General features: G+C 46.5%; 2 protein-coding genes across 2 annotated transcripts; one reads left to right on the forward strand and one right to left on the reverse strand.

Moving 5' to 3' along the window:
- Positions 1–1,009: 1,009 nt before the first annotated feature.
- Positions 1,010–15,335, reverse strand: NAGA (alpha-N-acetylgalactosaminidase). The gene is made up of 9 exons (XM_066634345.1): positions 15,132–15,335; positions 10,153–10,330; positions 9,523–9,697; positions 9,161–9,338; positions 8,377–8,471; positions 6,319–6,480; positions 5,416–5,613; positions 5,072–5,215; positions 1,010–3,843 (listed from the first exon to the last, which is right to left on the reverse strand). The coding sequence occupies exons 2-9, from the start codon at positions 10,305–10,307 to the stop codon at positions 3,685–3,687; spliced, it is 1,266 nt and encodes a 421-aa protein (XP_066490442.1). The 5' UTR covers positions 10,308–10,330; positions 15,132–15,335; the 3' UTR covers positions 1,010–3,684.
- Positions 15,336–19,369: 4,034 nt separating this feature from the next.
- On the forward strand, positions 19,370–24,884 carry PHETA2 (PH domain containing endocytic trafficking adaptor 2). Its single transcript, XM_066633647.1, has 3 exons — positions 19,370–19,560; positions 22,127–22,323; positions 23,234–24,884. Exon 3 carries the CDS (start codon positions 23,249–23,251, stop codon positions 24,035–24,037), a length of 789 nt encoding a protein of 262 aa, XP_066489744.1. The 5' UTR covers positions 19,370–19,560; positions 22,127–22,323; positions 23,234–23,248; the 3' UTR covers positions 24,038–24,884.
- Positions 24,885–25,018: the final 134 nt, after the last annotated feature.

The following is a 25,018-nucleotide window of genomic DNA, read 5'->3' on the forward strand; positions in this document are numbered from 1 at the left end:
ATTGCATAGTTATCCACATCGCCCACCCAATTAGATGTTCCATACACATCAAATCACTGATTCCAGAGTGAGGGCAGGGAATAATTACGGAGGCAGTCATTCTGCAGAATTTTATTTTGGAACACATGATAAGGCAGCATATTAATTTTTCTTTGTAAGGAACAAAGTTAACCCATTTCTGCCTGGCTCACAGGTCTATACGTTTAGGCCCTGTTGCAAAGATGCAGCCTTGGGCAGAAATAGTTTAATTAGGTTCCATTACAACCTTCTGAAGTTCTTGTGCACAAATAGTATTCTCAGTTAGGGCTCCTTGTGCCCCAATACTCAGAATTCCTTCTACTGTGCCCGTCACCAGCCTCAGCAGCAACACCGGCTCCTATGATGGCAGCGAGTGGGATGAGCAGCCCCAGGCCAAATGTGGCTCTTCTCTCTGAGACCCAGTGCCAAGGCTGAGGGGAAGAACCCATCTGTGCAACGCATGCGCTTGGACACTTGGTTAACTGACCACCCTCCTCCCCCCACTTTCTCCTCATGTGTGTGCGTCCGGGGAGAGAAGGGACCAGGGGAGAATGAGGAGGAGAGTGGGGAGAGGGAGGGATGGGGCAAGCAGGGGTCTTATCAATTGCCTGAGAAATGGCTTAAAGATTTATAGGCTCCTGTCCTAGCAACCTTCTGCTCTCATTCTCTCCTGCCCATTGCCAATAGTATCCCCCGCCCCCTTCCTTCTTCCTACCCTCTCAGACACATTCACACCCATCACTGCTTCTCACACCACATCAACTCCAGCAGAATTCTCAAGTCCTCTCACACACCCTTTGGAAACCTGAGAGAAAGAGGTCCTTCCAGATACATTCAAAAGTCCCTGATCAGTCCCATCTGTCCAGCACATACTGAAAGCGTGTTTTCTCTTCCCAAATTAATTTACTTCTCAGATTTCTTCCAACTTTACTTATTACTCAAATACTCCCCAACTCCTTTTCCCTCCAATACATTAGTTTTCTTCCCCTCCTTCAAATAATTTTCCTTTAAAATTTCCCCCCCCAAACTATATTGATTTTCTGCTGTATTCCTCCTCTCAAAAATACATTCTCCAAAAATTACTTTTCATTTTCAAAATCCACTTCCCCCTTTCTGCGCAAATCAATTTTGCCCTCAGTTCTTTGCGTGTGTGGGAGGGAATGAGGGATTGCAACTGAGAGAAAGAGAACTTATTCATCTAAATTCACTTCAGCCTCCAACGTATGTATTATTTATTTAAATTTATTTATTTTCCAGCCCTCGACACAATGCTATATAGACAATGTGGCCTAATGCTGAAAAGTCTGGAGATCCCTGTCGTGGAGGCATGTCCAAAGAGAGAAGGGGGGATGGGACTTAACAGCTTCTGGAATGAATGTAAAGATGAATGATTCCTCAGTTCCTGAGGGAGGTCATGTTCAGCTTCTAGTGGCAGCTGATAATGTTGCAGGAATAGTCAGTAACTGAAGCATGACCTGCAATTTGATGCATGAAGATAATCCTCTTGCCATAGAAAGAGACAGTCTCTGAGGTATGTGGGCTTCAGGCTATATATGGCTTTAGACTTTCAACCCCAGCCCTTTACACTAGAGACCAAAAGCATGTCAGGTGGTAGTGCAGTTGGTGGAACAGAAGCTGGATCTGCTCCTCTAACATTCACAAGAACAAGAGGAGATGACATGCTATGAATGAAACATTCCCAGTAATGGTGGATGGAAAGCACCACCATATAAATGAAAAGTTCTTCCTTTAAAATACGTATGCCTAGCTTTTCTTCATTCAAGGTGCCTTACAATGTCAGTTAGAAAAGCTAAGGCTGCAATCCTAACCATACTTTCCTGAGAGTAAGCCCCATTGAACAAAATAGGACTTACTTCTGAGTAGACCTAGTTAGGATTGTACCCCAAATGTAAGTGAGAAAACCATGGAACAGCCAGAGAACAGAAAATGTATCCAAAATAAAGCGGCATCAGATCATGAAGGGTAGAAAGAAAAAATTTTCTACCTCCTGAAACACATGGCAATTGATAAGGGGAGGGAATTCCACATGGAAACAGACCAGCAGCCAGTATAACAGCAGCATGACCCACTCAAACCCCTGGCCCCCACATCTGCATTCTTGCCAGCTGAAATCTCCAGACAGTCTTCAAAGGCAGCTCTACGTAGAGTGCATTTCAGCAGTTAACCTTGCTGTAACCTATGCACAGATAACCATGGTCAAGCCTGACTGACATGTTACCCACAGAGGCTTCCCACTCTTGTAGGGACCTCCATTTTCTCATGTGTACCTATGACCCCATGTGTGCAACTGGCACAAGTATTTCATGTTCACGCTTTTACATATTTACTTTCCATGTGATGTGGTGCAAGATGTGCTGCAGCCTTTAGGCCAACTGCAGTCTATACTCTGGAATGAAGGAATACAGGACAAACATACTGTAATAGCTCTTGCTGCTATCATACTCTGCTTATAAGCCTCCTAAAGGCATCAGGCCAGGGGAACACAGCAGGGCTTTTATAAATGTAGTCAAGCTACACGTTCAGAAAGGTTGTTTCCTTCTACCCCTGAGCTGCCTGCACACAGAAAACTAATCTACCAGGGAGAATGCTAGGCTTGAACCTTTCTCCCTGACATGCTAACTTTCACTGGGAGGAGTTTCTGACCACTGGAAATGTTTTATCATAGAAGTCAATCTTCCTGCTTTCTGACATAGTGCCGTTTTAAGAGAGCCTCTGCCACTCCACATTCAAAAGGTCAATGTTAGTACTGAGGGCTGCATCAGGTTGTCTCCGCAAGAAAATCATTCTGTAAGCCAGCGATATTCAACCCTTTTCATCTCATGGCACACTGACAAGACGCTAAAGTTGTCAAGGCACACCATCAATTTTTTTGACAATTGATAAGTTACACTGTGCTGCTGGTGGGAAGCTCACATCCTTAATTGGCCCTACTAATAAATGCTCTCTCCCAATCTCCTGCACCACAGCTGCAGACCATTCGCAGCACATCAATGTGCCATGGCACACTGGTTGAAAATCGCTGCTCTAAACAATAGCGCAGTAGTGTTACAGAATTTAATTGCAGAGCTCCCCCTTTCTGCCTTGCCAGAGTGGTGGAGCTTGCCAGTATGTGGAAAAATTAAAACTGCTATTGAATTTATCACAAGTAAAATACTTGAGGAGGAAGAATAGCAGTAATCTAAAGTTGATTAGGACTGTAATCCTAGGAGGAAACCCCACTGAACACAATAGGACTTGCTTCTGCGTAGACATACATAAGCTTGTGCTGTAGATCAGAGATGTTTTGAGCTCAGTTTTGGAAAATCCAAATCAAGTTATTTTCCAGTGACCTATGGAAAAAGAGGCTATTTTTCTTCAATCATATGACGATGGAGACTATGCTGTATCTTGATGCTCCTGATAATGTCACATACTGGGACTTTCTTCCAGGTTGACATCCTAGATTCAAGTTGTAAACTAAGCTTCCTCACTGCCTTTGGAGGTAGATCTACAGCATTTCCATTTTTAGAGAGGTCTGGGTAAAAATCCCCATATTAGAAAATCAGATTGTACTGTTTTCCATTTGGCACAGCGATCATTACAGTAGGGCTCCTTGAAGCCCCTGTGGCTTGCTCACAAGTTGTAGTAGCTACTACCCACTTAACATTACAGGGCAAAGGGGTGGAACTTTGTTCTATCAGACTGCTCAATGTACATTGTTGGGTAGAGGTACCACATGACTACTCCATAGGGGTTAATGATCACTGTGAAGAAAGTGCTGGTCTTCAGGCCACTGATGATTTGACCAGTGTATACGTCCTGTGCCTGCCAAGAGACAAAAACAGGAGGATTGCAACAGAAAACAAATTGCTACAATTCGCATACAGAGATCAATTACAACAGGCACATCTACTCAGGACAGATTTCAGGCAGAACAGAGCATTACTGTGAAATAGTGGCCTACAAGTTAGATTTTACCCAGCTACCAGGTAATCTTATTGCACCCCCTCTCTGGTCAGATGTCAGGGGGAGGTTCCTGGTTTATATGAATGGAGGCTGCTTCACAAGGCAATCATCACTGGCACAACACACAGATCTAAAGATTTTCACCTGACTGTACCAAAAAAAAACACACAAAAATCCAGGAATACCTCTGTTTTGCCAGGAATTCATTCTGGAACACCTACAGGAGACACTACTGAAGGAAACTGGGGCTGGCTGGTCAGAATCCACTGCTCCCATTGGCTATGACAGCTGTCAGCCATGGAAGGATGACAAGCACTGTAACAAAACAGTACTGAAGGAAGCATCACTGTTGGACTCACGACTGTAGTGCACAGGAATTTGCAGTGACAGAGGAGGGGAAGATATAGTGACCAGATCTCTGTGGAGAGCCCCAACATGGCTGCATTAAAATGTGTATCATGCTGTTAGTTGTGACTACTGGGCCGACACTTTTATTATTATTATTTATTGAGCAAGATTTAGTTGTTGAAAGAGATCTCCCAGAGGCAGTGTTATGAATGCAAGACACAGCACTGGCTGGAAAGACAGGTTCTTGGAGATTATATGCAGCAGACAGTGTATACACTCCAAGGCCCTCTACAGCAATGTTTCTCAAACTGTGGGTCGGGACCCACTTGGTGGGTCGCAAATCAATTACAGGTGGGTCCCCATTCATTTCAATATTTTATTTTTAATATATTAGAATTGATGCTCCTATGTTATGTGACTGCATTTGGGGAAACGTTACAGACCTGTACTTTTAACAAGCTACTATATATACTCTTTTAACAATGACAGTCGATGGGACTTACTCCTGGGTAAGTGTGGGTAGGATTCCAGCTCAGGGTTGTTAAAAAGTTTTCTGCCTGATGATGTCACTTCTGGTCATGATATCACTTCCGGTGGGTCCTGACAGATTCTCATTCTAAAAAGTGGGTCCCGGTGCTAAATGTATGAGAACCAGTGCTCCACAGGGATCTGCAGCAGGACCGCTGGTCTGCTACAATGGAAGCTATTGTGAAATACTAATGGTCCTTCCCATACATACCTCATAGACAGCATTCTGTGTAAAATTAAGCAGGGCAAGGCAGGTGGTGTAACGATAAGGCATGTCTGTCCGTCTGCTGAAGAAAACCACAGCACTGCCTGAATGTGAAAGCGGCCTCAGGAATACCTCTATGTGAGATTTCTCCTACAAAAGCCAAATGAAGGATTGCGCCATTAACAGGGAGGTTCTTCTGGATACATACAGACATTCCTGCATTTGGCTCAACACACTGACCTCCCAGGCTAGGAGATCATTGCAGGAGCATATACTCCCACATTCCTCCTGCAAGAGCTTGCACAATATGCTTACTCAGTCATATGCTCCAAGTCCTCTGAATTCCCTACCTTGAGGATTCGACGTCCTTGGATTCCCAGGGGATCTTGATTGATCTTGATCATCAGTTTGTTCTGCAGAATCTTCCGTGAAGCCTCAGAAATAGTGCGGAGATCTGTGGACATGAAGAGGGGAGCAGCAAGCACAGTCCACAGGGCCATCTGGGACCGGGACTCTTCATCGCTGAGAGCAAAGTTTCCAATGATTAGCTGCAGGACAAAGTGGTTATTAACACTAAGGGGGAAATGGGTAAAAGTCAAGAGTAACAGAAGGACAGATTAGAAGTAGTTTGACTTGGAGAAGGCTCTGGCTCACTAAACAGAAATCCAATAAGCTTGGTCATTGCCCTGTGGTTGAGTTGATCAAGACAGTCATGTTTCTAAAGCTGTTTTAAGAGGGCTTTGGCAGGGCTGCCTGTGCAATGGCAGAATTCAGCATCCTGAGAATCTTAGCTTTTCCTTTAAGTCCCTCATGACTCCAAAGATAGACCTGAAGAATGTGATAAAACCTCCAAAGTCACAGAAGGTAAACATTGCCTGGATTCCTAACAACATCACTACCATGTACAGATCTTTGTTCTTCCACAGGATGAATTATGCCTTATTTTGCATAAGACAATAAATGCCAATTTGCTCTCTATCTCAGAATTCAGTTTTTTCTTTGTGTAGTATGCATTTCCACAGCACAGAATTTTTCTTTTTAAATGCAGTCCATACATAACCCTGAGTAAATGGACAGATGATTACAGTAGCTTGGAAATTCCTCCGAAAGAAATATAGAAGGCAGGGCAGATCTTTTAATTTACAGACTTCCACCCTTGTAAGCAAGATGCAAGATCTCCATTGCTTTTTTTTCTAGTTTTAGAATTCCCAAGACAGTCTCACTCTTACTTCAAGTTCTCATTTCTACATTACCATGTCTGGATCATTCCAATGGCCTGGGCCAGCCACCGGCTGAAGGACATCCTGATTGGCTGAATACCAATCCACAATGGAGAGGAGGCTGTCCCAAGAGTCTTGTATGTCACCATAGTTTCGCCAGAGATTACAGATCTTGGTCAAGAGAGTATAGTTCACCTGAAAGAGATGTAAAAGAAGACAGTTGAAGACAGACTTGTGTGGTTTCCTCTACTGGGATACAGGGAGCAAAGGGCAGCTAAAGGGAACAGGGAGAAATACTCAGTGTTGTCTTTGGGGAAATGCATTAGAAGCATCCAGTTGGGGAAAACTGAATTTTGAGGATGTTGACAAGAGTCTGGAGCAACTACTACCAAAAGAAAAGGTGATGACTTATCTAGTGTGGTCACCCAAGTTAGAGAGGTGATAGAAATATGCCATCATGATGAAGACAGAGTAGAAGCTGGTTAGCACAGTACAAAACTGTGCAGAAATAACATAGGAACAGCAGGGTGGTGCAAGGTGTAAATATTACCTGGGGTTTACAACCAACATGGCAAAGTACTTTTACTGTGTAAAAAAGTACTTTTACTTTTACAATACGAGAATTGTCTCATGAAGTTGAGTCTAATGTACACAGATAATTTTGGTTTAACACCCTGGTTTTATTGTTAATGCCAATAAAAGTTTTTGATTTGATTTGATTGCCAAACAAAAGAGCTACAAGCAAGCACTGTCAACGGATTGGCATCTTGTGCCTACATATGGTATCAACAAAAATTGCACTGCAAGGTCAGACCAACAGCACATTTAATCCATCACTTCACTGCCCACCAGATAATCCTGGGAAATTTATGAACAGGGCACAGAGGAGAAAACTCTCTCCTTTTTTTTGCTAGAGGTGCTGTAACCAAGCAGGGCAAAGACACTTTAAAAAAACCAAAGATGCGACAATCCTAGACATGTCTACTCAGGAGTAAGCCCCACAGAGTTCAATGGCATTTACTCCTAGGTAAGTGTGCCTAATTTACAGTGTAGTGTGTTGGGAATTGCCTCAGGGAGTCCAGAGTTCAAATCCCTGCCCTTTCTATGAAGCCTGCTGGGTATCCTTTGACCAGGCTCTCCCTCTCAGTCTAATCTGGGCAGGAGGTCTGGTCTAGAGGGTAGAGCCTCCGTCTGCCTGAAGATAACATCCACAAGGTCGCCAGTTCGAGGCCACCGGCACCGTGCGACCTTGGAGCAGCTGACAAGCTGAAGCCGAGCAATTCCATCTGCTCTGAGCGTGGGAGGATGGAGGCCAGAATGTGAAGCCAGATCGGATTGAAACACCTTGAATGTAGTAGTTCTTGAAAGAAAGAACCTTCTTTGAAATTGTAAAAATCCCTATTTAAATAGGGATTTAGATAAAGCCTGCCTATGTAAACCACCTTGAATAAAGTCTTGAATAAAGACCAAGAAAGGCGGTATATAAATACCTGTTATTATTATTATTATTATTATTATCTGGCTGACAATGCAATTGTGCGAATAATATGGGAAGACCCTCTGCTATCCTGAGCTCAATGAAGGAAGGCTGGCACTCAAAACATGACTGGCTACATGGAGGACAAGGGGCTCTATAGGCCTGTTTTTCCATCCCCCCTCCTTGTGGTTTCCTCTGCAGACACATTGTTTTGGAGCAATCTTGGAAGACAAAAATAGATCTACTGCTCTTTACCTTTTTCTATTTGCCATGTTCCATTTTGAAAAATCTTCCGTCCCCCCCCAACCCACACTAGCCTTAGTCATGGTCATTGTCCTGGCCCCTAATTTAATTCAGGGAGGGGCAAGGTGTTTTCCTCAACACAGCACTGACTTCAGAGAGACTTGCAAGAGGTGACACTTTTCACTGCATTGCATGCAAAGCCCAGAGCTTGCCTGTCTCTTGCCAGATTAAAAGAGACGCAATTGTCCCTTGCTCACACCACCCACATTCACAGCGTGAGATGAGGAACTTCAAGTGAATGCTTGGCACAAGTTTTAGAAGCCAGCTAGTACAGCATAATTCAGAGGCAAGAAAACTCAGATATGGCTTACCGAAGGTGGAAGTCCCCCTTGATAGGCAGGCCAGCTACAGGAAAAGGCTATTGGATGGCCTGTCGCATTCAGAGCTTTGGACATTCTAGGATAACCTTTCAAAGGACAAAAATCACTAATAATAATAATAATAATAATAAACTTTATTTCTATCCCACCCTTCTCCCTAAAGGGACCCACTATGGCTTAAAAAGAAAAAAAGCATACCACTGCAAGATCATTAGACACATATTTGGGGGAGAGACAAAGTGGGATGCACAAATAAGTTTTTATTGGATGGAGACATGTTGATCCAAAAGGGGGGAATCCAGAAGCCACATTGTTAATACCTAGAATTTGACTTTTTTCCCCTTTTGTAATCCAAAGTATTCAAGTATTTAGTAATCCAATACTTGAATGGGTACATCCTCCATTGTAAGGCCAGAATCCACTCCAATCTCTAAAACTCTTCTACTAAGAGATACAATGTATATCATAGCACCAGAAATCTGGTATCCTCCCCATGCATTGCTGTCTTTTACTCAGAAAAGCAGCCTTTAAGATAAATGAATTTGATAGGTGCTCATGTTTTCAAGTGTAGATGACTTTTAAAAAAATTAGATTCAGGTTTTATTTTTAACCAAACTTCTTTAAAATGGGAAACACTATCACTGAAGTGATTAAAAGTATTTAAGAAATTGGTTTAAGTCTTTCTTAAAATGGATTTTTATTCACCCATTTTGGATCTCAAGGGAGCTGCAAAAGATGGACATAAGAGGGGCGGGCAAGGAGTCTCAGCTCTTACCCAAGGCCTGCACAGCTTTGGATGAATAGCAGCCATCCAGTTTCAGCATATCCACTCCCCACTGTGCAATTGTTGAAGCATCCTGTTCAATTTGGTCCAACGTGGTGCCAGGATACCCTCCACAAGTGTGGGTGCCTAGATCAGCGTAAATGCCCAGTTTCAGCCCCCGTGAGTGCACCTGTCAAAACAAAGAACCATCCAGGCCGAGTCACCAAGTCAGTCGACAGCTCTCTGCCATTTCAGAGCATGCTTTTCCATCTCTGACAGCAAAGGCACTTCCTCCTCATGGGCAGCACATGTTCCAATCAGGTAAGCTGCATGAGTCCCCACACGGGGCTTTTACACCTCAAGTGTCCACTCACGTAATCTGCCAATGCCTTGATTCCTCCAGGGAACCTCTCAGGATCTGGAATCAGCTGTCCGGTTTTATCCCGCTCCTTTGCCATCCAACAGTCGTCTATATTCACGTACACATAGCCCAACTCTCTCCAGCCATCCCTCGCCAGGTGATCTGCCATTTCCATGAAGAGCTTCTCACTATCCCACAAAGAGAGGAGAAGCTCATGGGAAACAGGAATAAAAAACCCAAATTGCCTAACTACGTATTTGTGGCCAGAGGGAACTAGGGAGGCATGGAAGAAAAAGCACCCAGCAATGTGGCTGAGCTGCATGTTGCATGGGCATACTTTTCCCATAACAAGCACATTCTTACTATCATTTATATAATGGGTGCCTTGATGAAACTCAGAGTCAACACAGACAGGTCCCTGCTCCCAAGGAGCTTACATAAAAACAGACAGCAGATGAATAAGAGGAAGAGAAAGACAAGCACAGGGAGGAAAAGATAAGGAAATACTGTTACAGGTACTTATAGTATAGTTACATTTGGGAAGGAGGACCAAGAGGATAAGCAGGCTGTCCCCTTTCTTTGCATCTGCCACATGTTATAAGTAGCTCTGTTTCCAAGTGTTTAAATACTTTTAAACACTCACCTGATGCAGTTATGGGGGTCTGTCTTGCAGTCGACGTTACAACGAAATCGCTCCCATGAAAGCCAGCCCATTGGGGGTATTCTCATGAGCCCATTCTCCAAAGCCAGGGAGAAGGAAGAGAGGGCCAGAAAAAAAATGGGGGTTGCCAGCCTCATGATTGCAGACTGATGGACCAATGCTGAAGGAGAAGAGGGGAGGGAACAAAAACTACTTTTCAATTAAGAGGTCAGTATCCAAGTAGTCCTGCCTATATCTAGAAAATTGTAACACAGCATTTGCATGCAGTTCTGCTGCAACCCACTTTGTTGACTAAGGCAGCCACATTGCACCCCAGAATGTCTCATGGATTCTGGGCTGCACCCCAGAATGTAACACTGTAAAGTATTCTGGGGTGTGATGCAGCAGACAAAGTGGGTCGCGGGGCCAGTGCTTCCCAGAAGCTACAAGGCATTCTAGGGTATGACATCACTCAAAATGCCTTGTGACTTCCAGGTCACACTGGCCCCGGGCTGTGACCCAAAGTTTATTTTACTTACTGAATTTCTATGCTGCCTTTTTCCCTGAAGGGATCCAAGGTGGTGTACAACAATTAGAAACACAAAACCATCAAATCACAAACTAAAACAGTAAAACTGCTGCTATATTATAATATTATCAAATAATGTTTATATACTGCTTTTCAGCATAAAAATTCATAAAATCAATTTACAGAGAAAATGGCCCATCTCCCTATGCCTGCGGTTTTCAAACTCACTGGGAGTTTGAAACCCGCAGTAAGTCTTTGCGGGGGCGGGGGGGAGGCAGCAGGGGCAGGGGGAAGGCACGATGCGATCCCCAGGATTGCGTTGCTCAGGGGGCTGCAGGGACTGGGATGCACTCACCAGTCCCTGCAGCAGCCTTCCCTGTATGTGGGGAGCCCTGCGCGAGCACCTGCAGGGTGCCCCAGGTTAGGGAAAGGGAGAGTGGAGAGATCTGCTCTGCCTCCACAAAAGCAAAAGCGGAGCACAATCGCCCCACTCTCCCTTTCCCTGACCTGGGGAGCCCGGCAGGCACTCGCGCAGGGCTCCCTGCACACAGGGACGGCTGCTGCAGGGACTGGAGGGTGCATCCCAGTCCCTGCAGGCCCAACAGAAGGAAAAGTGGAGCAATCGTGCTCCGTTTCTGGTTTTGTGGAGCAGGGCGTGATCGCTCCGCTTTCACTTTTCCTGACTTGGGGAGCCCTGCCGAAGTTTGCGCAGGGCTCCCCGCACCCCCGGGAGGCTTCAGGAGGCTTGGGCAAGTGCACCCAAGCCCCTGCAGCCCCCCTGAGCTGCACAATCCTGCGGATAGCACTGCTGCCTTCCCCCTGTCTCCTGGCTGCCCCCGCCCCTTAAGGGGGCAGAGGCCAGGACCCACAGGCTGGGGCGTTGTGACGCCCCAGTTTGAATACCACTGCCCTAAGCAGTTATTGAAGGAAGACCTGTTCTCCAGATTGAAGCTGTGGCATAAGCCTATGGAGCACATAGCATCTACTGAATGGTGAATGGGCTTGCGCTGAAGGCCCACAGCCTGTATTTGTAGGTGGGAGGACTGGGGTTTAAGAAACTGTAGAAAGTTGTTGTAGCATCTCTGTGTAGCAGCTGGTTTGTGGATGTCTGGAAGTCATCCAGAAGCTTGCATGCAGGTTAAAAAGCTGTTATGTCAGCTGGCAAGTTAACTACTAAAAGAGAAACTGTTCCGCCACCCAACTCTTTTGTGCTGGGGGATTCTACCTGGCCCACTAGCCGTGCAACGCTGACTGTCTATGTTGTATTGAGATCCCTAATCTCAAACTGCTTTGCACATGAGAAAGGGGGTGCCATATTTGCCCAGGCCCTGGCCAGAAATTCTTGCAACAGCAAAAACAACACTGGTTATGTAGCTACTTGACAATTCAGGATCCTGAAAACCCAGGTTTGCTGAGGCTTTTTGGGTCTCAGCAGCCTGCGAAGCTGCTGGAAGGGAAAGAGTCAGAACAGTCTGAAGACTGTGCTTCTAGTTGTATGTTCCCATTCTTGCCTCCAGCCTTTTTCTGAAATCACGTCTCCATTGCAGGAAATGGCCATAAAACTTCCTCTTCCAGTTTGACAAGGTTATACATTAGCATTATCAGCCTGTGGCACCATTCAGAAGTTCACAGCACAAATATTGAGTGTTCAAACCACATGCTGTCTTTAGAGCTGGCTGCCACAAATATGGGGAAGTAAGAAAATACCTAGATGAGCTGCAAAAGAAATCCCATGATCTATGAAAGGAGTGGCCATAACTTAGTGAGAAGTGCTTAGTACAGTGATTCTCAAACTTTTAGCAATGGGACCCACTTTTTAAGAATGTCAGGATCCACCAGAAGTGATGTCATGACTGGAAGTGACATCACCAAGCAGGAAAATTTTTAACAATCCTAGGCTGCAATCCTACCCACACTCACCCAGGAATAAGTCCAGTTTACTGCCATTGTTAAAAGCATACGCATAGTAGCCTGTTCAAAGTACAGGTCTGTAACATTTCTCCAAATGCAGTCACATACCATGGTAGCATCAAATCTAATATATTAAAAATATTGAAATGAATGGGCAGCCAGCTCTCGACAACCTGAAATTGGCTCATGACCCACCTAGTAGGTCCCGACTCACAGTTTGAGAAACTCTGGCTTAGTACATATCAAGCCACAGACTCAGTCTGGCATTTGTAAGGAAAGGCTTTCAGCTAGCAAGACTGGGAAAGTCCCCAGGCCTAGAAGAGCTGCTGCCAGTTAACTGCTCCATATTTAGAGCCATTTGTAAGTTCAAGGATACTGAACTCCAAACAGAATACAAGGTATCTTAAGAAGCAGGAGCAAAGCAGCAAGGTGGGGTCAACATGTATAAAGTGTGGCATGAGTCAGAAATGTAAATACAGCAGCTGCCCGACCCATGAACTGGTGAGGGGATCACCCCCCCCCCAAATTGTGCTGTGTTTCACATATTTTCAAGTTTGAACTCTCATTCTGGAGTGGGGGGTGGTGTAAAGGGGCATGAGGTGGCTCCCCATAACCGGGTTAGAATTCCAAGGTGAACTCTGTCTTTCAGTAAGAAGTCAACTGAAGACACTGTAAATGTGGAGTGGGACAATGTTCCAGGAATTATTCATCCAGCAGATAAAATACACTTAGGAGAACGTCAGCGCTTGGGGTTTGCATGACCACCTTCCATTTTATCGCTTGGCTACCACAAAGTGACTGCTGCCCTTACAAGCAGGAGTGTCACTGGTGGCAGGTAGTGCTTGCCTGCACTGGAATGGGAACCTTGTGACACTGCTCTGTCTGGCCCACACTGCTGGATTTGGTGAAGGCCTTGGTTGCAGCAAGGCATGGCTGTGTGGTGGCCCTGCCCTTAAAAGGGGCATGGTCTGAGCAAGGAGGATGCAGAGAAGATTTCAAAAAACAACCACCCCCACCAGAGAAACCTGTTCCTCAAGAAACAAAGACAAGTCATCCTTTTCTGCACATGGTAGCCATCTCTGGTGGCAGGAGCAATCACAGAATTACAGTACTTACAAAGGTTGAAAAGTCCCAACTTACAGCAGAGCTATGGTAGGTCTGTGTCCACCTCTGAGCCACAGTGGAACAGTTCAGTGCAGAGAAGTACAAGCTACCAGGACTAGATGCAGCCTGTCTAGAATAAGACATGATGGAGCAACACTCTTGACCAGATCAAAGATGAATCTCTACAATCCCTAAACTGCAGACAGTCAGATCCCTTTCCAAACTCCATACAGAGCAGGGGTGGGGGTGGGGGTGACGTATTCCAGAGCACCAACAATAATCCTCCTGGATGTCCAGGTGTCGGCTGTAGCCAGGGGTGCCTTTGCCCAGCTTCAGCTGGTGCGCCAGCTGCGGCCATACCTGTCTCAGACGGATCTGGCCACGGTGCTCCATGCCATAGTGACATCAAGATTAGATTATTGTAACACGCTCTACGTGGGGCTGCCACTGAAGACGGTCCAGAAGCTACAGCTAGTGCAGAATGTGGTGGCTCATGTAGTTGCTGGGGGTCGGCGGTTTGACTCTGTCACGCCGCTACTCCGGCAGCTGCACTGGCTGCCCATTGCTTCCGGGCTGGATCCAAGGTGCTGGTTATGAACTTTAAAGCCCTAAACGGCTTGGGACCAGCGTATTTAAGAGACAGCTTTCTTCCGTATAATCCGGTCCGTTCTCTTAGGTCATCAGAAGGGGCCCTGTTGGTTGTGCCGTCATTGAGAGTGGTGAAGGGAATGGCGGCCAGAAACAGGGCCTTTTCGGTGGTGGCACCTGCACTATGGAATTCCCTCCCCTTTGAATTGAGAGCTGCTTCCTCATTATTAGCGTTCCAGCGGGGCCTGAAGACGTTTTTATTCAGGAAAGCCTTCGAGGCACCATAAGGGCTGTTTTTATAAATTTGTCTTTTACTGCGTGCTATGTATTTTATCCATGTATTTTATTTTATTTTAGTTGTTTTTAACTGTTTTGTATTTTTAATGTTTATCTGTTGTTTTGTATTTTTAACCTGATTGTTAGCCGCCTTGGGTGCCCTTCAGGGAGAAAGGCGGAATATAAATCGAATAAAATAAATAAATAAATAAATAATAATGGAAACAATTCTGAGTGGTTGAGAGTCCAATTCTATGCATTTCTTCTCAGAAGTAAGTTACATTATAGTCAGCAGGGCTTACTCCCAGGAAAGTGTGGGTAGGACAGTAGCCTGAGAGCCCCATCCTATGCCTGTCTACTCAGAAGTAAGTCCCATTAGAGTTAGTGGGGCTGTGGGTAGGATTGTAGCCAGAGTCTCTCTCTTTCTGGTGGAAACCGCCCCGGATTAGCAGCCCCCACCGGAGCACCAGCCAGCGGCTCCCTGAAAAACTCAGTGCTTTGCACCCCCTCTAGCTACGCCACTGGCACCAGACACGCAGCTGCCCAGCCCGCCAGTCGCACGACGCTCGCTTACCCGGTCAGAAGCCCACCCCACGTCCTGAGCGAGGGGGGTCAGGAGCGGACAGCGCTGATCAGCTGGCGGGCATGAGCTGGTGGAGCGCCTGATCGCCTGCTGACGGCTGCGCCCCGCCTTGGGGCGGGGGAGGAAGGCGGCTCGCTCAGGGCTGGAGCGCAAGAGCCCGGCGAGGCCGCCTTGCGCAGGGGCAGCCGGCGAGGCTTCCGCGTTCAGCAGTTTCCTGCCTCCGTAGCGTAGCTGGAGGGCGTGCAAAGCACTCCGGGCCCGACCCTCTCCAGCTTTCCAGCGCTGATGCAGCCACGTCAGTGGGGCGTGCGCTGAAGCCTGCGGGAGGGGGGCAGTCGCAGAGGCCTTTGTCCCCTGCCTCGGGGCTGCACTGCAGCTGCATCCGCTGGGGAAAGTGGGCCCGAAGTCTTGCCGGGCGCCTCCCCAAGGCGTGCGAGCGGCCCCTTCCCTGCTTTTGAGGCTGGCGCTCCAGCGCAGTGTTCTTCAGCCGTGGGGTCGGGAAGCCTCAGTAGTGGGCTTATGGGAATGGAAAGGGTTAAACCCCGCTGGCCTGCTCTGGGGTTTAACTCTGGGGTTGAAGACCACTGCTCTGGGGGCCCAGAATGGCTCCAAAAGGAAGGGGCAAGGACCACTCCCACACCTTGGTGAGGCACCATGCAAAACTTAGTGTTTCGCACCCAGTCTAGCTGCGCTACTGGCACAGAAGCAGCCTGAATAAGGAACTACTAGAGCCTGCGCATCTCCGCTTCCCCAAAATAAGCTTTGGGCCACCAGGCTTCATTTGTGACTGTAACTGCACCGACATGATGTCCCAGCAATGTGCCCCCTTCTTGCAAGGCGCTTTCAGGTGTGTTGCCTCGTCGCCATTTACAAAATAGTTTTGCAGCAGTGCAAATGTAAGTGGTCGGTGATTTCTTAGCACCAGTGAGTGTGATGACATGACATGGAATCGGAAGAATCCCAAGCTCCTTCAAAACCACTGGCAAGCTGGTGTGACCTGACAGATCTGACAAGACCATGGGTCACTTTTTGAAACGCTGTGATGTGTAGTTATTTTGGAATAAGTCTCTTCAAGAAAAGACACACACAGGCCTCAGTACTCTAAATGTTGTTTATACATGGCCCCAATACAGCCCCCCTCGCCTCACCAAGCTCAGGGCCTGATGACCCAGGAACAAAGCAGGGCTCCTGGTGGCAAGGGGTGGGCTATGGCCCCCTCACCGCTGCTGAAAGGCCAGGCAGAAAAGACTCTGGCCGCTGTGTCCCTCCCGCCCCCATCCAATCCGTCTCTCTGTGCTTCCTCTCCCTTCTTCCCTGCAGCCATCAGGGTGCTGGCCAGCTCCTCTTCCCCACCCCTCATCAGCTCCCCCTCCTGTTCCTCTTTCTCCCTTGAGTCTCCCCCTTACACGCCCTTCTCTGGCTTGTTCCTCCCCTGTGCTCCCTCCCCAGCACCTGCCCTTGCTCTCCCAGCCTTGCCCCCAGCCGCCCTCCTAACCCCTCCCTTTCCCTCCCCACCTTCTACCGCTGGCTGGGCCCACCTGCTGCAGCTTCTGCTCATTCACACCCTCCCTTGGTCACCACAGCCAGGAGCCACCTGGCCTTCCTGCATCTCCAGCTGTGACTGCCCACAGCAGTAGTGAGTGGAGGGCGCCACCCCACAGAATCAGGAGCCTGTTCGGAGCCCTTTGAAATCAGCCCCCCCTGCAGTTCAAGGGAAAACGGATCTGACCTGACCCTACCTTTCTTTCCCCCCTTTCCATCAAAAACAACAGGATGGCACAAGGTCCCCTTCACCCAGAGTCCCTGCCACTGTTGTTTCCTTAGCCAAATCTTCCCAACTGGGCAGGATGAAGGCCAGGATGGCAGAACCCCTTCCTCCCCCATCTGAATGATGAAGCTGGCAAGAAGAGCACAATTCCTTAAACCAGTGGTTCTCAAACTTTTAGCACAAGGACCCACTTTTTAGAATGAGAATCTGTCAGGACCCACCAGAAGTGATGTCATGACTGGAAGTGACATCATCAAGCAGGAAAATTTTTAATAATCCTATCCACACTTATCCAGGAGTAAGTCCCATTTACTGTCATTGTTAAAAGCATATACATAGTAGCCTGTTAAAAGTACAGATGTATCACATTTCCCCAACAGCAGTCACATACCATGGTAGCAGCAAGTCTAATACATTAAAAATAAAATATTGAAATGAATGGGAACCCACCTCAAATTGGTTCCTGACCCACAATTTGAGAAATACTGCCTTAAGTCATTTCTGCCCAACGTTGCATATACGCAACAGGGATCCAATGTGTACACCTGTGGGCTGGGCAGAAATGTAAAAATGAAAAGCAGCATAGAACTTGATTGAAAGAAACCAATGGACACCATAGCCAGTGTGCATGGGTGCTGATGGAGACTGTCCACATCTGGAAAAAAATCTTCCACCTCTGGAAAAGCAGCAGCAATCAATACCAGAAGAGGCTGTGGGGAGTCACCATTTCTCAGCAGATCATGCATAGCAAATATCTGCATATTCACACCACCAGTGTGAATATGCCAGTCTTGGGCAGAGCTGGGCACACTGGAAGAAATTGCAGATGGGCATGAAAGTCCTTCTTTGTTGGGACTGAGGGCTGCACTATGTTGGCTGCTTAAGGACCCAATCCTATCCAATTTTCCAGTGCCAGTACAGTTGTACCAAGGGGGGGGGGGTGCACTGCATCTTATGGTAGGGAGGCAGTCACAGAGATCTCCTCAATGTATGAGAACATTTGCTCCTTTATTTCGGAGCTGCATTGTGGCTACATTGGTGCTGGAAAGTTGGATAGGACTGAGTCCTAAGCCATGTATGCCAACGTTGCATATACGCAACAGGGACTAAATGTGTACACCGGTGGGCTGGGCAAAAATGGCTAAAAGCCTTCTTAGCCCAGATCAGCAACAGGCAAGAATGCGTCAGTCCACCCACCATGGTCCCAATCCAGGAGGGCCGCATCGTGATCAGTCTGAATGCTGCTTAATCTGGAAGATGTCTAAGCTGACCCAGCGTCCATCACTGTGGCTTTCCAACCTTGATTACAAGCTGCCCTGTAGCTGCCTTCTGTGGTGCTCTCCTCGTTTTTGAACCCTGAATTTTCACATGCCGCACACAGTGATAAAGGCAGGTCCGCGAGGGAATATGGCAATATTTATCTGCTGCAAATCACTCCCCTCTAGCCACGCCACTGATTTGCAGTAGAGAAATATTGTCAAGTAGCTATCTGCACGCTTGCACATTTAGCTTGCACGCTGCGGAGAGGCGCTCTGCTAAACTTAGCACTTTGCACCCCCTCTAGCTACGCCACTGCTGCAAATCCACCCCTTCATACTCCAGAAATACAGCTGGAGAAGTATTATGTTAGACCCAGAGCAACACCGCCCCATGTTGGGAACTTGCTTAAGAAGCGATGTATAAACTCTACTACAGGCGTCCGAATGCACACGCTTCCCAGGCCTCACTGCTGGCCACATTGCAATGAGGTGCTCTCTGGTGGCTGACAAAGGGAGTAGCAAGGCACGCTGTTTGAAAGCACTTTTTGCCTTTTTGTTGCTGGGTTTTGACCCACTTTGGCTCTGCACTTTTCTCTCTGACTCAGGGTGACCAGATGTCATAACTGCAAAAGAGGACCAGACACTCCAAAATGTAGGATATCCAAGAAAAATGTAGGACATGACAAAAAAGCTACTCATATACTGATTTCATGTGGTTGATTTAAACACTAGATTACTTATTATTAAATTTGAAACTATATTACACATGATTTATTATGTATAATTTATTAATTACAAGAAGGCTATGTGCTGCCTGCAGGGGCCCACTCACAGGGAAAAGGAGGACATTTGTTCTTCTCCAGGACACAAGGCTAAAAAAGAGGACATACCCTGGAAAAAGAGGACACCTCGTCACCCTGCTCTTACTCCATATAGTGGTTATAACATACTCAACCCGTTGCATGGAGACAAATGAAAAGTAATCAGAACGACAGGAAAACAATTCAGAAATAAAATCGATTTACAGGGTCAGCACTATGATTCTACTCAGTGACTTACACCCTAGAGTTTTCTATACGTGGCTTCCAGGACCTGGGGGAGGGGGGAGAGGATGGATGGAGGAATAAAAAGAGTGAAGCCTCTTCTCTGTAATGTGAGGTTGCTGGAAAACCTGGATTTCGAATAGCTACCCCTGGAGGGTCCCAGTACTTGGTGCTTCAGCAATGATCCTATATTCCGGGTTTTTGCTCTAGGAAATCAGTACCAGTAAATACTTAGAGATCAACAAAGAGGGAGGGTAAAAGGAAAGTACTAAAAGGAAAAGAAAAAGAGAATTGATTAAACTGAGATCGAATCCAGCTCCAAGAGTTGAAAATCCCAGTATGTAAACAAGGTAAGATAACAGAGAACTTTCTTCCCTTTCCTTCATCCTCTCCCACAAGCTCCATTAACAGGGGGTGGATATGTTGCTTTTGCTCAGGAGACACTTTAAAAGGAATCTTCCTTATTCTGAATATTCGCCTTGCAGCATTTGAGTTCTAGGGATCTAGTTCGGCAGGCTAGATCACATCAAGCCTCATGTGATACCCACCATGTCTGCTTAAAGAAGTGGTGTCAACAGCAATGCTTTTCAAGTAGGGTTTCTAGCTCAGTTGCAACTCAGAAAGTTTCCCATAAGGGGAAGAGGGAGCTGTTCTTCCAATATGGGTAAATGTCAGTTTATAATTTGTTTACCACACTTTTATTCTGCCCTTCCTCCAGAAGCTCAAGGCTGCATCTGTAGTTCTCCTTGTTTGTAGCTAATATGTTTTAGAGCCAACTTGTCCATGAAGCATCCTGAAGTGTTCTGCCTCAGGTGGTGGATTAAGGGGAATGGCAAGTAATGGCCCCAGCAGATCTCTTACTTTACCTAGTGCCTTTGCAAAGCTCCTAGCATGCCCCTTGCAGTCTTCCAAGGGGGCACAAGACAAGCAAGGTTGTTGTCAGCAGCCTGTGAAGGGGGAAGTTGGTACCAGTACGTGCAACACCCTCCCACAAGAACATCAAGGAGACACACTGCTTCAGGTACTGAGGGTCAGGGTCCTGATAACCCGGTTAGGCCCAGGACCCAGTTTTAAGTTTTAATTTTTGGAGGGGTTGGTTGAAGGCAGCAGATCGCCTGGCTCACAGCAAGGACAGGCTTCGGAAAATACTGGGAAGCCTCTGGTTCCAAAAAGTCTTCTGGCTGCAATTTCAACATCAAGGAACAGTTCAAGAAACAGAACGTGTACTTCAGAGATAACCAAACTGTGCAGAAGGGGAAGACCGTGTGCTTAACAAGCTAGCTCCACCTGCTTGGAAGGAGTAAGAGGTCACTCTGAAGTGGGTGTTGCTGAGGGAGAGGTCCAGGAGGAGCTGAGGGCCAGAGAAGAAAGGTTACAACAGATCACAGATGAACAGCATGTTGGAGATTGCTGACCCAAGGCAGAAACAACATGCACACCTGAAAACCAGTATCCAAAGGTTGCTAACATTGGATGGCCACACAAATTGTATGACTGGATAGGGACAAATTAGAAGAATACTGGAATGTAATTTTATGCTTTTCTATATTTTTTTTAAAATAAGGTCAGTATTGGTGACTTGAGACTGTTTCTCTAATAACTGAAGGACAGAGCAATCCAATCCCCCCCCCCCACCCCAAGCTGGCATAAGTCCCTTGTGCTGGCTCTTGAGTGCTGCAGACATGCCTTAAAGTACATTCGTGGCTACTTGGGAGCAGGCTAGTCCAGTGCAAAGACATGTGCTGGCCTAGCAGTGCCTGACCTGTGCCTGGAGAAGGTAAGTTTATGCCAGTCTGGGCAGAGCAGCTCAGGAGGCCGGAGAGGGTGGCAGGAAGAAGATGGAATGGAGGTGGGGATGGGGCGTTTTGGGGTACGGGATGGCAGCTCAGGAGTCAAATTGGGCCCAGCAGGGGGGTGGGACTGGCCACAGCAGCGCAGGCCAGATCCTAACTCTCATCCCTGATCTGACCAGCATTATATGGGCCACTCGGATCTGCAACCATGAAATCATGGGTGCAGAACTGAGTAGCCCCATAGAGCTGGCTGGTGTGTGACACGTGGTAAGGGGAATAAAATCCCTTTACTTCGAGTAGCGCCCCAGCCTGTGTCTATCTTCCACCAGATTCAGCACAGGCCAGTTGGCTTCCAGAGCTTAGGATTGCACCCTAAGAGCCTCTGAATAAGAGCTGTGGGATGGACTAAAGTTTGATCATCTCTGGACCACCTATGCATGACAGCATGCTCTGAAATAATTGACTTTGCCAGAGGGACTTCTCTGTCCAAGCCTGGGGATTATGCTTGTATCATTCAATGATACTTTATGGTACTGGAGGCAAGGATAAGACCAGAAGGCTCTACACCAGTGGTTCACCCACTTTTTAGAATGAGAATCTGTTGGAACCCATTAGAAGTGATGTCATGATGGGAAGTGACATCATCAAGCAGAGAAATTTTTAACAATCCTAGGCTGTAATCCTATCCACACTTTCCCAGGAGTAAGTCCCATTCATTAACATTGTTAAAAGTATAAACTCAGTAGCCTGTTCGAAGTACAACTCTGTAACATTTCCCCAAATGCAGTCACATACCATGGCATCAAGTCTAATATATTAAAAATAAAATATTGAAATGGATGGGGACCCACCTGCAATTGGATCGCGATCCACCTGGTGGGTCCCGACCCACAGTTTGAGAAACACTGCTCTACACAATAAGGTTCAGGAGCACCCTAGTGTAGCTTGTGTGTATATATAGAGTGGGAACATTGCCCTTTGTTAACATTACTGTCTTCTTCATGAAGGAAACCATGAAGGATCATGGTCAAATTGGACCATAATTATTTGGCATATAAATTCTGCCTTGTTTTTGCTTCATTTGTTAAGCGCAGAAATGTCAGTTGAACAATTATCTTTCCAGGTAATGTGTTGGAATGTCATCTTCAGCACCTTTGCACTGACTGGCATCAAGGAGAAATGAAGCCAAATAAACCTGTAGGATTTGGAAACCGTTGGAGAACTGCCAATCAGTATAGCTTTCCTGCCTCTGCCATCAGCAGAGAAATATGACTTACAGGGATGGGCTGGAGTCTGATCTTTTTCGTTGAATAGGAGCAGGTGAGCAAACAGAACACTTTTGCTAAGTGGGGAAAATAAGTGGCTGCAGTCAGATGCCACTAAATATGAAGGTCACCTTCCTATAGTACCAGAGTAAGGGGGCATTGGAAAGGACTTGGTTGTACCTAAAACTAAAGCAATGTGCCTAATGAGATTAACGAAAACAAATATCAAGGAAGGATTTATTCACAAGTCACTTTCTTAAAGGGGAATACACAGACACCTTGGAAGAGTATTCCGCTGGCACTGAAGGCAGGTGACAGAAGTTTCTGACTTCCTTCTAACATTGCTACAAATAGCCAAGATCAGGTGTAGCTGGCCAAACCCTCAGTTTTCTCCTTGAGTCCCTGTAGTTTTCAAGGCAGAAAACATTCAAGGTAGTTGTAGTCACTGTATTTTTGCTGCTTCTAAGGTTCTGTGATTACAAACAGATATTTTCAAGGGAGCTTTTCTTAAGATTTTTTTCAGATCTTGTGAAGGGGCCCTAAGATTTCCCAGATGGATTGATGAACAGGATACTAGATTTGCCAGGCCTTGTTCACAGGTCCAGCTCCTGAAATGTTTCAGGGGTGACTAATCTTCACATAACGCTTCCTCACAGCCTACATGGTTGCTGTTCAAGTCTGTGATCCCTGAATGCTACATAGCCGCAGACACCTTGCATAGATATGAACGAACTCTGCTGTCGCTTTCTGAAGGGATTAAATGAAATGTTCCTACCTTTTGCACTTCATTTACCTTAAATGTATTTTTAAACATAACAGATGCTCTGGTTCTGGATAGCTTAATACATATTGGGCAGTAACATCCAAGAGCAGATCAGATCTGAGACATATTTTGTGCCCAGCTGCACGAGCAGACTGCTCCAAGGGGTAACTTAGTGCATTTCCTCTCTCTCTTCACTCTGCAGGGGAGGATTACTACAATGAAGCTGAATGAGCGTAGCGTGGCCCATTATGCCACCTGTGACTCTCCAGCAGACCACACTGGCTTCCTGTGCAAGCGTGTGGAGCGCCACCACCACCACCACAATACTACCTCTTACCATCGCCGCTGGTTCATCCTCAAGGGCAACTTGCTCTTCTACTTTGAAGAGCGGGAGAGCCGTGATCCCCTTGGGCTCATTGTGCTGGAGGGCTGCACTGTAGAGCTATGCGAGGCTGCTGAAGAGTTTGCCTTTGCCATACGCTTTGATGGTGCTGGTGGCAAGGCCTATGTGTTGGTTGCTGACTGCCAGGCTGCTATGGAGGCCTGGGTGAAGGCCCTTTCACGGGCCAGCTTTGATTACATGAGACTAGTGGTTAAAGAGTTAGAGAAACAATTGGAAGAGGCCCGAAAGAGTTTGGCCACTTGCCATAAATCACCAAAAAAGTCAGCCACTGGCTGGAAAAGGCATCTGTCCAATCCAGTGATGGTACCCATCCAGGAAAACCCTGTCATCTTGGAGAATGGTTACTCCACATGGGGCAATGATTGCACGCTTGCTGGGGGAGTTTCTTTTGACCAAGATGGGGGATATTTGAAACCTCCACCCCTACCTCCTCGTCGAAGACTGGCAGGCAGCAGTATAAGTGGAGTACCTGCTTCAGCTGTGCAGGAGAGTCCTGTGTCTCCAGAGACGGTCTGCTTCTCCAAGTTGCATGATTGGTATGGTCAGGAAATTGCAGAGGTGAGGAGGGAATGGCTACAAAGCCAGAAAACAGCAGAAATGTAAACATGGAGAACACAGGAAGGAGCAAAATATGCACATCAAGCAGGTTTTTATCTAATTGCAATATCGGATTACTCCTCTAACCCAAGAAAATACCAAAGATCTAATTTGCTTTCTGCAATCACTGATTGCAGGTATACATATGTGCTAAGATACTATCACAGCTTGGAACTCAAGGGGATCTACAAGTGGCCCCAATCTCCCCAGAGCCTAATCACACCCTATCAGTAACTCAAGTAATATGTGTTTGCAAGAAGTCCAAATATTTCCACATATTTGGACCCAGAATCAGCTCAACACTGGGACACCAAAGGCAGATTTTATGATGTAGAGACTCAAGATAACAATCCACCATCGTTTTGAGTTTGAGAGATTTGTAGTTGTACAAATCCTGCTATGTGTTTATCAGGCCAGCAACACTAATGCTGAAGTGAGTTTGACACTTCATGTGACAGTCTCTAGGTGGGCCACTGTGATATACAGGTAGATGGGGCTTTGGCCTGATCCAGCAGGGCTCTTCTTATCTAAAGTTCCATTTTCAATCTCATGCATCTCCAGGGCTGGGAAAAACCTCAGTCTGTAACCCTGTAGAGCTGAAGCCGATTTAGATAGGCCAATGGTGTGACTTGGCAACTGCCTGTGTGAAAGGGATTAGGTCTGCCTGGCCAGAGGCACTTGAATTTAAAGGTTTTGTAGGTTTCTGAAGTAGCACTGGGCTCTTCAAGCCTGGATTTAGGGCTGGTGAGTCAGGCAACTAGAGTGCCAGGCTTGGGGGAAATCCTTAAAATCAAAATGCTTCTGTAAGATTAGAGGAAACTGTTTTTATTGGCAAATATAGGGCATGAATAAATACAGGCCCATGTATGTACATTGCTCATTTCATATGGTAGGTAGAGGTGTTTGTTTTCAGTGACTAAGGCCGGTTCACAGCATAAGTCTTACTGAACACAATGGGCTAAGTAAGGTAAATAACACCATTTTCAA

Source organism: Tiliqua scincoides, chromosome 7, assembly GCF_035046505.1.
Source record: "Tiliqua scincoides isolate rTilSci1 chromosome 7, rTilSci1.hap2, whole genome shotgun sequence".
NCBI lineage: Eukaryota > Metazoa > Chordata > Lepidosauria > Squamata > Scincidae > Tiliqua > Tiliqua scincoides.